The 12,313-nt window shown below is 39.9% G+C and overlaps 1 protein-coding gene across 1 annotated transcript; it reads right to left on the reverse strand.

The window, feature by feature from the left end:
• Positions 1-521: 521 nt before the first annotated feature.
• Positions 522-10,083, reverse strand: pgm1 (phosphoglucomutase 1). Its single transcript, XM_010790515.1, has 11 exons — positions 9,766-10,083; positions 7,426-7,588; positions 7,094-7,237; positions 6,631-6,756; positions 6,156-6,346; positions 5,400-5,554; positions 5,168-5,283; positions 4,922-5,057; positions 4,343-4,526; positions 2,641-2,775; positions 522-1,231 (listed from the first exon to the last, which is right to left on the reverse strand). Exons 1-11 carry the CDS (start codon positions 10,009-10,011, stop codon positions 1,142-1,144), a joined length of 1,686 nt encoding a protein of 561 aa, XP_010788817.1. The 5' UTR covers positions 10,012-10,083; the 3' UTR covers positions 522-1,141.
• Between the last annotated feature and the right edge of the window lie 2,230 nt (positions 10,084-12,313).

Genomic DNA, 12,313 nt, shown 5'->3' on the forward strand with positions numbered 1-12,313 from the left:
AACTCTAGAGTCTAGATATATCCTGTGGGACCTCCTGGCACTTCATAACTCTAATCGTTATTCAACATTACAGTCTCATTACACAAGAAGACTTGTGAGGGAGGGAGACAATTCATCAGGTGATGCTACTCTGCTTCCCTCAGGAATGTGTTTGGAGAGGCGTTCACTTTTAGGAAGCACTTTATTCTGCTGGAGGCTTGTCCTATACAACTTGGCTCACTACCGCACGACCTTTGCGTTTATCTAGAATAATTTCCCAGCTGAAAAGAAAGTATCATTAATATCACCCCACAGACACTGAATGCTCAGCTACATAAACGCAGGTCTGCTAAAGCAATTACAGCTGGCCCCAAAACGTAGTCAAGCAACAGCTGGTTTCTTGAAGGAAAGGTAGAAAATCTATAAATAATTGTATGTGCCCATGACAGACAGACACATACGTATTAACTTGATTTAACAAAATATTGAGTAACCAGAAATTAAAAAAGACAAACAAAAGAAACAGATTCAAAACCACAGTGTGTCTTTTATGTATTTTATTAATGGTGGATGTGTTAGTTTTCAAGGCTTTAGGATACGGTCATGGTTCAGGTTGAGAGGATGTTTTGATGGTTTTGGAAAACACAGGGACAGGAAGGCACAAGGTCAATAAGGGGACTGGGGGTGAGGTTGCTCAAAATTGCTGATAATTATTTTTGCCAGTTTAGCAGTGTTTCCATTTAATGATATGGTTCAGGAACAGATCTGGACAATAAAATGATCAAACACGGTTCCAGAAATTACACGAGGCACACTCCATTCACATATTTCAGTCTACTTTTGAATCTTTAAATGTTGTTTTCCTTAAATCACATTATTAAAGTATTAATGTGTGACAAACCAATGTCTGTCTGGCAGCACATAATGACGTGTCAAAACAAATTATCTGACACTTCTCACTTATTTTAAGAAAACAGCACATTCAGTTTAGTGCAAGTAAATCAAGAGCTCCTCTTTTTCCCTTTTTTGTTAGACTTTGTCATCCAGCTCTGTTTCTAAGAGGACCAGGAAGCCAAGACAGTATTCAAGGGCAACTTCACCCCCGAGAGAGCGGAGGTATCCTGTTGCTGAGGGGGAGAGGGGAGGCAGTGTGGCAGAGGAATCATGTGATCACAGTGGGGGCAGCGCGTCCAGTCTTCTCTTGGAGCTGAGAGACCTTCAGGGCGATGTCAACCAGGGGAGCCAGCATCACCTGCACAAAGACACAACACACATGAACATGTGACTAGCTGTGATTGGACTGATTTTATGTTTTTTATCTGTTTTTTTTGTATGTGTAGCTACTGCAGGCCTTCAGAGATAACAACATCTCACCTAACAACACATTTTGAATTGACATAATCTAATGAGTGTGATCCGTACAAGAAGCTTAAAATAATCTATTTTTCGGGCACACTAAGTTCCAGATGGACGGAGGCACTGCAACGTTGCTTTACTTGTAGAAGAAATAGTCAAGCAGTTACCCCCCCAGTACACCCCAATATGAATTTCTAACACTTTAACATAGCATTTGTACAGATTGCCCAAAAAAACAGTAGCTTTTGAGGTGATGGGTGGCGAACTTTGATGCCTTTTACGCCGAGCCAGGCTAACTTTTTCCTCTAGTCCTAATCATGGTCCTAATGCATAGCTAAGTAAATTGCTGGTGGCTGCAGTTTCAAATGCACCATACAAACATGAGAGTTTAAGATTGCCAAAGTACTTCTCATTAAACTGCTTTATATAAATGATGCAACCAAGAGCTCGTCATGCATTTCCTTTGAGCTGGCTGCTTAAATGAATATTACACTTTGAGCACAAATGTCATCGATCAACGCCCAATATGATTTCTGCCAGAATAAAATAATTTTCAGATAGCTATTTTCAACTTTTAGAGAGTTTTCACTAGCAGTAACAAGCAGAATACTTTGGATCCAGAAAAAAACTGCCTTTAGGAGACATGTGATAAATTGTAGTAAGATGCTTCCTCTTTCCTTCCAAAGCGGCTCGTATCTTTTCAGCCAACTGAACCTTGATTCCGCTGGCCTTTAATCTGTCAAGTTTCTGAAGCAATATGTTTCTGTTTCATCTGTTTGCTTGTGGTGTTTACACACTGAAGAGGATAAAGGGCTCTTTCATTTGACTTTTCTTTTTTCTTGATTTCTTGTTCTACATCCCCTCCCTGTCCTCACTAGTCAAAACGACTTTATGAAGTGTCTAGTTGGAGCTCATAGACGTTATGTTTCCCTTGTGTTATCCTCTCTTCCTTGGGGCCCTGATAAGCTGCCATAACTCAAGAATTTGCCAAACATCTCATACGTTGCATAAAGGATCTGGAAATCATTTCTGGGGGGCTCCACCCAAAATAAGCTGGCTGCTCTGCAGTGTGCAGATCATTCTGACTGGCCTGAAGGGTGCTGGAGCCCTTGTGAGTTAACATGTGACCGCTGTAACCTAGCTGGGGTGCCAAACTATGTTAATATCCTTTCTTCTCTCTTTTTTTCCCTGTGATTTTTCATTTGTTCAAATATTTAATGTTTATTTTTCATCCGATTACTTTATTATCTAATCTCTTTCTCTCTCTGGTGCTAGCTGTCTGGAAAGACTCCTTATTGTCCTGACCTGGGGGTCCTGGTAAATCTTCTGGGGGTCCTTCTCATAGCTGTCTATGTAGAGCCTGATGGTTGCTCCCGCGCTGCCTGTACCGCTGAGACGGAAAATAATCCTAGAACCGTCAGAGAAGATGATCCTCAGGCCCTGATGGAGTGATAGGGAGGCAGATAAAGACAGGGAAGAGGTTATGATTCATGAGCATGCACAGCAGCTGAAAAACATGTTGAGTTAGAAAGGATGGGGTGCGATAAAACAGCTTCCGGTCTGTCAAATAATTTATTTCAAAATACTAATGTTGGTTCATAAAGCACTGAATGGTTCAGTGCCAAAATAACATGTATTTACTTCTGCTACATTATTAAACATCCAGATATCTCAGGTGAGAGGTTTGCTTTCTATCCTGAGTAAGATCTAAACATGGAGAAGCAGTGTTCAGTTGTTATGCTGCATATATTTACAACAAACTAAAACTAAAAACTCTTTTGAATGAAGGCTGAAGACTTTTCGGTTTGCCACTGCCTTTTAATAAATCTAATAATTATTAAGTTACTACAGTGCATTGTCTCTTTTATAGTATTTATCACCTGTTGGCTTTACATTGTATTACTTACTTTACTTTAAATTGCCTTTACTTTAAATCGCCTTGCTGCATGTTGGTAGACATTCCTTGGCCATAATATGTTCTATACCAGTGGTTCTCAACTGGTCAGGCCTCGGTACCCACTTTTTCCTTTGACAATAAATCGCGACCCGAATTTTGAACCACTCAAATCTATTCAACAAAAAAATCGTGCTGTAATGTATATATATATATATATATATACGCTTTTCAGCATCCATTATTAATTAAAGTGAAGTACAGTGCATATATCCCATATATCCCTTCACAGAACATGCTGAAAACCCAGCCCCATAAGGGGGGTCTGGGGGGATTCTCCCCCAGGAGACTTTTTGAAATACTAACATATAAACTAGGCATTCTGGTACACTCTGAGAAGGAAAATAAATACATTTATTACTACCCGACATATTAATATTTTATGCCATTGTTTGTTTTTCACTTTGTTCTGACAGCTGAACCTGCTGCTCCACACAGAGAGAAGAACAAAGACGAGATAGTCTGTGTGAATTGCTTTAAATTGTGGGTAAGGGTAGATAGCCCCCATTGTTCTGTGAGCTGTCAATCATCAAACCGGGGGTCATATTTCATTATGTGTTCATTTTTATCTGAAGTTGTACCCATGGATGTATAAAGAATAGTTCTACCGTAGTTATTCTCCATGGGGACTTCCGGCAACAATCTTGATTCTGATTGGCCAGAAGACTCGAAAAAAACATCAGCAAAGATGTTTTATTGAGAAGATGATCACTATGTGAAAGAAGTTTATGGTCTCCGGTACTTCGAGTCCAACGCCTACTGCATGCACAGCGTTAGAAAATCGGGCCTTCAAAATAAAAGTTGGACTTTTTTTCCCAAAAAATAAAAAAAATATATATATTTTTTCAACTTTTTTTTTTCTTCACTCACATCTGCGACCCACTCAAAACCAGTTGAGAACCACTGTTCAATACGACTTCATTACACATTCAGTCAATTTTTAAATTAGATTGATACAGTTAAAATACTTACATATAAACTAAACTATGAATAATTGCTTGATAACTTTTTGATTGGTAATAGATGTGTTTTCCCTGTCTTGCAGCCTCTCACCTGGTTTTTGGACACACTTCCGTCCACAGGGTCTGTGTAGGCAAAGTTGTCAGAGAGAGCCACATCGTAAGTCTTATCACCCGATGAGAACTTCTTTCCTACGAAGGATGGGTCGAACATTACTGTCTCCAGACCCGTGATCATCTTGTTGGCAGCATCAGAGTCGACCTCCTCATAGTCGTACCTGGACATGAAGTCATGATCTGGTGTTTAACCCGTATCTGAAAACAACTTTTCCTTGGTTTTGCAGTAAATAAAATGGTGGGTTTAAGAGTATCCGCAAGTTTTTATTTTATACTATTTTCTTTAATAATAAAATAGTTAAAAAGAGACAAGAGAAAACTGAAAAAAAGAATCGTAAGACCACTTTATTATGAGTTGGCTGTTTCTGGGCTATTGAGTGCTGCAGTTCTCTAATTCCCCAATAGAAGGTGCCAGATAATCATTTAAGAAACCTGCATCAGTTGTTTCCACAGTATGAGTTCTTACAACTGCTCAACAATAATTAAAATTAAAAAAAATACTGAAAAACCCAAACCCACAATTTTTTAATCCATTCAAAAAAGAATCATTACTGACCTGGTGAAGAAGTTCCTGCCAAACTTCTGCCAGTGATCTTTCATGATATCTTCAACGCTCTGTTTCCTGGTGGCTAAGATTGACAACCATGCGAGCACGGCCCATAAGCCGTCCTTCTCACGGATGTGATCTGAGCCTGGTCGGTTAGCAGAGGTAGAGAAGAGGGGGTGAGTGATTGAGTGAACGAGGGGTACTCCTTTCATTTCCTGGAGTTCTGGGTACATAAATCTGATAACATTCACTCACCTGTGCCGAAGCTCTCCTCTCCACATAGTGAAAGTTTTCCGGCATCCATCAGATTACCGAAGAACTTCCAGCCAGTTGGAGTCTCGTACAGCGGCATCTGGAGAGCCTTAGCCACACTGGAACACACAATAAACCAAACTAGAAAAAACTGATCTGGAACTGATCTGGAACAGCAGCACTTTACCATAGAAGGAACATTTAAGATTGGCTGTTGCGTTGTGTTTTTTTTTACTTGTCAAGGGCTCCACTAGTGGGCATGCTGCGGGCAAGTCCTTTGACACCAGTCTTCTGGAAGTAAGGGATGCTGGTAGTATTGGCAGCGATGACAGCCACGGAGTCTGAAGGGTTCACGAAAAAGCCATGTTTTCCCAGAACCATGTTACGGTCCTGCAAATAGAGACAAAAGGGATCAACAGTCTGGCAGGATTTCTGACATTTAGCAGTTAGTGGACAGTTGGACAGATGGACAGTTGGATCCTGGAAATTGAACGACAACCCATCTGAAGCTTTCTTGGGATTATATTGAATCCCTATTGATAATATTTTACACCCAATTCCATGTAGAGGTAATTTGTGACACTCAAAAAGGTATCTCAATAACCGAAATGAAAATGCCATACGAACATTTTTCTTACTTCTCATTATGAATTTCAAAGGCAGGAGAAGGATGAATAGTTGACCGTGTATGGCATAATGATTTCAGCATTTTTTGTCAGATGTAGAGCTGAAAAGAAACTGCTAAAAAAACGAACATTTACTGTCCTAATAAAGTGTTGTGCCAAAGTTAAAATTAGTTTAATTCAATCACTCATTCCAAGGCCCATTATTTTTGGACTTTCTATTAAAACTTAAAAGACCAGAATGTATTTAACTTTATGTGTACTGACATCATAGATTCCAATCCACTTCAATAATCTCAAAATTCTGCTCTCACCTCTCCCCAATAAAATGATATTACACTTCTGCAAAATAAAAAAAATGGCCTTACACCATCACCATCAAAGGCTGCGCCCAAATCATATTCTCCTCCTTTCATGGCGTTGACCAGTTCGGAAGCGTATGTCAGGTTGGGGTCAGGGTGGTGGCCTCCAAAGTCCTCCTTGGGCACACAGTTAACTGCTGAGCTGGCAGGAGAACCCAGCTCTTCACAGATTATCTTCTTCACATAAGGACCAACCACTAGAAAGAGAGAGAGAGTTATTTAAATAGACCCATACACTTGGTTAAAAATACACACACTCCTCTACAAAATTGGTTGTGCCTAAACAATAGACAACAACTGTAACTGTGTTTGTTTTAATGGATTTGTGCTATTACTTAATAAGTATACCTCCTGAGAATATGTAATTTATTTTAATATATAAATCCAGATTCCATCGTTTGAATTTTGGCCCAAAACAAGTCTTCGCAATTTCTTTTTGGCCTCTCACAAAAGTTTGAATTTGTGCAGTGCGGTTTCCTACCTCCGTGCATAGCATCCAGGCGGAGATTAATGTGATTGGCTCCAGAGAGAAGCTCCTTTAGTGCAGCAAAGTCAAAGATGCCCCTTAGCATCTCAGCATAGGCTTCCACCGAGTCCACTATCTCCACTGAAACAAATGAAGAGGAAACAGAGCACAAATTAGGATTAAGATAGTTGCAGATGTCAAGATAAAGACTTTTGCAGGCTAGGTAACTTTCCTCATAACCATGACAGATGTTTTGTTAGATTTCACAACCGACCAACTTCATTCAATCATTATGAAGATTACCATATGTTTAAGAGTTGTGAAGATGCTGTCTGAAAACGAAACAAAACAACATTTGCCACATCGAAGGTCGCTATTCATTTTCAACGTTGACAGCAAGATCATGAATCAACAATTAAATAAATAGATGAATAATCGTTCATGTGAGATAAGGACTGTGTCCTTGATGTCATTTTACCCGTGAAGGGCTTGAAAGTGTCCACTTCAAAAGTCTGTTTGCCGATCTTGGAAATATCCACTTTCAGCTCTGGGGAGATGTGATACTCCTGCAGGGTTTTGCTGATCTCATATATTTGGTTTGTGACGCCCTCTGGAGCAGGTCCTGGGGACAAAGTAAAAAGCTGGTTAGAAATGATGAACCGAATAATATACTGTGGTTAAAAAAACTAAAAGACTCCATGCATTTCTCCTCAATGCTTGTAATGCAACATAGTAGGCAGAGGATCCTTAGGTGTGTAAATACATGTGATATCTAAATGTTATACGCTGCACAATGCAGTCTCCACTCACCCCCACTGGAGATGTTGTACTTGATGCCAAAGTCTCCATTTGGGCCTCCTGGGTTGTGACTGGCTGTGAGGATAATACCCCCCACTGCCTTCACCTTGCGGATCACACAGGAGACTGCTGGAGTGGACATGATGCCATCCTGACCGATAACCAGATGGCCAATCTGCAGAAAGTAATACAAAATACAGGGACACACAGATTATACACACATGTATACTCAAACAGGTGAGAACCAGGAAAGCAATGGCTAAATGGTGGGGTTATTGATCTGAGCATCTCCCTTTTTGTTTCAGTTTTGGGTATGCAAGGGTCTCATTCCTTGTATGTCATGCAAGCTAGGATAGACATACTTACACAATAACCTGTTAAGCTTTAATAATTATGTCATTGCAATCACTGTCAAAATCCTTTTAAATGATGCCATTAGATTGGATAATTTGACTCAAATGATCTATGTAGCTACTACTTAACTCTAGGGCAAATAGTAGAAAGGCCAAACTACGGTTACATAATAAGAGAGTAAGTATATCTTGTATATGATCATTAAAAAAAAAAAAAAGGTAAATATCTCAGTCAAGGAATCCCTATTTCAACATACAAAAGTTTGCTTTGTGTAAACATTTGAAACAGAAGTGCTCCTGTCTGTGCACCTTTGGCAATCAGAGTTTCTCCACTGCCTCATTTTATAACATCAACCACTTGTGGAGAAATATCAGACCACTTCATGCAACTTCAACCTACTGGCCTCAGTGACAAACATTGCTAATCCTCTCTTTGCATTAGCTGCACAAGAGAGGGGCCATCTCAAGAGAGAGGGTCACAGATTCAGCCTGAAAAGCAAACACGTCTTGTCAAAATATAACAAGGCATCCTTATGCTTGCAATAATATGTACTACACTTTGGATAAAGGAATAGGACGGTAAAAATGCAAAAATCTTAAATAAAACCCAAATGTACTCAATGTACTTTATTCCCATCTGTGCTGTAGAGGTTTGAAGGGCAACTAGACTGTTTGCACGTTTCAAATGACGCTCCCTCTTGGCTAAAATCGTTCCAGTAACATTATCAGAGTGAAGGCAGACATCTCTGCACAGCTCCTTATGAAACAACACAACGGCCATGCTTCATTTTGAAACAACAATCAAACATGCTGTTGCTCATTCATTTTGCAAGTCATGTTGCAATGCTTTATGCAAAAGCAAAGAGGTGGCCGTCAAGAGTCAGTAACTTTATATAGCATCAAATGTCAAAGGTAATAATAGTTTGATATTTAAGTGGCTTCCTTCATGCACTTTCTACAAAAGGTCAACACGGTCAGACTGGCATCGGAGCCAGTGCAGTCACATTATAGCAAAAAATAAAATAAAAAAACATGCAAATCTATGGTAGGTATGCCATCTATGCAGTGTTTATTTTTCAGGCCAAAGAGTTGGGTGATGTGCAAGATAATTCAACATTAGTTAGTTAGTTCCCTGGAGGCCAACTTATAACCATGTAACACTTGATCCCATAGCTAAATCTTGAATTGTTGTAACGTTCCCTACCTCTGTGACCACCAGTGTCTATCACACTGGACCTTCTGTAGACACACACACCCTCATTCGATCAAGGATGTAGAATACCTTGGTTGAAGGATATTCTATCCAGAGACCCAGAACAAGATCTGATTGGTTGCTTTCTTTTCTAACATATCCCCTGTGTGCCTAACCACTGAAATGCGTAGTGCATGGTCCGAGAAGGACAAACAAATCAACGTAACACTGTAATATTACAGATCAACAACACAGATACGATTCTCATTTATTCATTTTATATACATATTATTATATTTTATTACATTTGATTTATATAATTCAATTAAAAAATTGTATCTGAGTGTTCCAGGGTATTCTCTGAATACCTTGAAGGGCCTGACGGTTCGCCACTGGTGACCACATAACTGGAGTAACGTTATCTTACACCGACAATAACGATACATTGTAATATAGTGACCGATAGTGACACATTCGCATAACTGTCATTACAAACATTGGTACCGTTAGCAAAACAAGTCCGTCCACCTCTCCTGGTAATGTAGCTAACGCAAGCTAAAAACAACAGCATACCACAGTTCAAGAATTTAGTTGAGTAAATAAAATAGGAGCTGTACTGAAGACTGAGGTACAGTTGCAACCTGTCAAGTTACGTTGACTTCCACTTGCTAGCTGCCCATAGCTTACATGCTAACTTATTCATTCGGGCTCTGTATGGCAGTAGGTGTTTTAGCTAACTTAGCATGCTAGCGTTGCACACACACAGTAGGGGAAGCCAAGGTGAACAAAACTCCTTCTCCTACTGACCCCGTTGGCAGCAGAAATCTGAACGATCAACTGAATCGTTTCTTTCATGAAAAACCTCCCATCTCCTCCCACCACCACAGTGGCAGCCTGGCGCTTGGCAGGCTCGATGACAGAGATAATGCTCTGGATGAAGTTTTCCGCATAGTGCTGGTTCTGCTGAAACACCGTCACCCTCTTCCTAAGGCCGCTCGTCCCGGGCTTCTGGTCCGTATACGGCTTGGTCTTCACTGTCGTTACTTTCACCATTGTTGACCCCCAGTTAGCACCTGTGGTCGCCCCGTGTGATCCGCAATATGTCCCGATGAGGAGGCGACTGCAGTGGCTGAGCAGCTACACGTACACACCGGGCAACTCCCCCCTCACAGACCCGCCTTCTTCGTTTAAAGGGCAAGGAGAGGCCATGCAGGATTTTCCAAACAACATGATGGCTGCACTGATAATTGTAGTTTACAGTAGTTTTTAGCATACTTTGGTAATGTTATTAAATAAACATATAACATTCCTCAAGTATGGTTACCGGGCCTGGATTATCAAGGTCATGTACCCTCTGTGACACCCCACCACATTATACAGATAATATTAGTTTCTGACTTTTTGAAATGCATTTTATTTCATCCATTCATTTAGCTGTTTAACTTTGGTTTCAACAACATTACGTTTCTCAACAATACGGTTGACATAGTGTTTAAAAAAATAGGGTTAAACATTCTGAAGATAAATATTGAAACTTTTGCTTATGACATTAGGGACATTATGATTGGCCTAAAAGTGGAAAAAATGCAAACACATTGACCCTAAAAGTCATATAATCAGTCTGTAAACTCCTTATGTGTAAGTGATGAACTGTAGAATTCCAATTCTTCAAGGTTTCAAAATTCAAAATGCACACATACTAAAAAGACAGGACAATGTCCTCAATGGTATGTGGCCTTCCTTTCCCAAAAAGATGCCCCAACTTCAAGACTTGTGTAAGCATACAGCATCTCTGCTGATGTGCCCCTGACAATCTACTTTGCTTTGTGATATTGCAATCTTAACCTTAATAAAGAAATGCCAGAGAAAAAAACAGCATTTTCATAATGAAGGATGAGTGCTTGAGTGGACTCTTGTACCTTAGAGTTCAATTCCCATGGAAAGGTTGATGACTCTGAGGCATGTTTTGTATACCTTTACACTAGCTAAGAAATCAGCAAAAAAGTCAAATGAATAATGAGTCAATACATTTGAATGATTTAAAGGTACCCATACAATTTTGCAGGGAGAAATATATTATTATACAACACTCTATTTAAGTAAAAGGGTGAATTTCTCAGGACCTATATTGTGAAATAGTCTATTTCAGGTCACTGTTGTTTGCCTGTTGCCTCACTTTGATAAGCAGAACAAAGTTTATCGTCAGACCTGTCATCATGAACGGAGGGTGTGATTATGTGTGGAGGTTTTTCTTCAACCAGGACATGTAGCTGTTTAAACAGTATTTTAATCTCTGAATACCATTAAGAGAAAAATATATAAGTACATACCTGGCGCAGAAAACTAAAGTTCTGGGGCCGTATTCACAAAGGATCTTAGGGCTAAAAGTAGCTCCTAACTGGCGAATTTAGGAGAAACTCCTAAGCATAATGGGCGTGTCAGTTTTAAATTTAGGACTCCTAATTGTATTCACTAAGAGCAATTCACAAAGTATTTTAGGCCTAAAAGTAGCACCTAAGTCTGGGAGAGCTTAAAAGTCCTCGAGAGGACTCCTAACTCAGTAAGACCTATTCACAAAGAATCTAAAATGGCTGCGAGACGAAATGTTTTGGAGACAATGGAAGACTGTGAATTGATCAAGAGATATAGGCTAAATCGTGAGGGTATCAAACTTGTTGTGGAATTAGTGCGGGATGCAATAACATCCCCGACTAACAGGAATAACCCGATTAGTCCGGAAATAAAATGTTTGGCAACACTACGATATTTAGCAACAGGGAAAATGCAACTTTGCATTGCCAACGATTTAGGAATATCGCAACCATCAGTCAGCCGTGCCATAAACCAAACCATCAACGCGCTCTCTAGTCTAGACCACATATCATCCACAACAGTTTATCCGGTTTCCTTTGGACAATCAACAACTACACAGGATCAAAGCCAACTTCATGGCAATGCAGGTATGCCCGGTGTGGTCGGTGCTATTGACGGGACGCACATAAAAATAATTGCGCCATCAAAAGATGAGGACGTGTTCGTCAATAGAAAGAAAGTACATTCCATCAACACGCAGATTGTTGTCATTCATCATGATAGGGGGACTTGAACGGCGGTATGGGCTGTTATTGAAAGTGTTTAAGTGCTGGAAATATGCTCATTGGATAATAGTTTGCAGGGTGCTTTTAATTGCCTCCTGATTTAATGCAATTTACGTATTTTTATTGTTTGCTCTCTCTCTTTAACGTGCATATACAACGTCATTATCGTGGTCTGCACAAACTTGTCATCATGCGTGTATTCTGCTAACTGCACTGTCCATAACTATTTGATAGGAATACATTTCTAGCCTAGGCTA

The sequence above is a fragment of the Notothenia coriiceps genome, unplaced genomic scaffold, assembly GCF_000735185.1.
Source record: "Notothenia coriiceps isolate Sejong01 unplaced genomic scaffold, NC01 NC01_scaffold00034377, whole genome shotgun sequence".
Classification (NCBI taxonomy): domain Eukaryota; kingdom Metazoa; phylum Chordata; class Actinopteri; order Perciformes; family Nototheniidae; genus Notothenia; species Notothenia coriiceps.

Bases quoted from the DNA above. Each gene is read 5' to 3' on its own strand.
- pgm1 (XM_010790515.1), bottom strand. From the start codon at position 10,011: ATGGTGAAAGTAACGACAGTGAAGACCAAGCCGTATACGGACCAGAAG. The intron at 6,347-6,630 runs GTAGGAAACCGC...CTCTCTTTCTAG, and splicing joins CCTGGATGCTATGCACGGAG to TGGTTGGTCCTTATGTGAAG. The intron at 5,555-6,155 runs GTAAGGCCATTT...CTCTATTTGCAG, and splicing joins CAGCCTTTGATGGTGATGGT to GACCGTAACATGGTTCTGGG.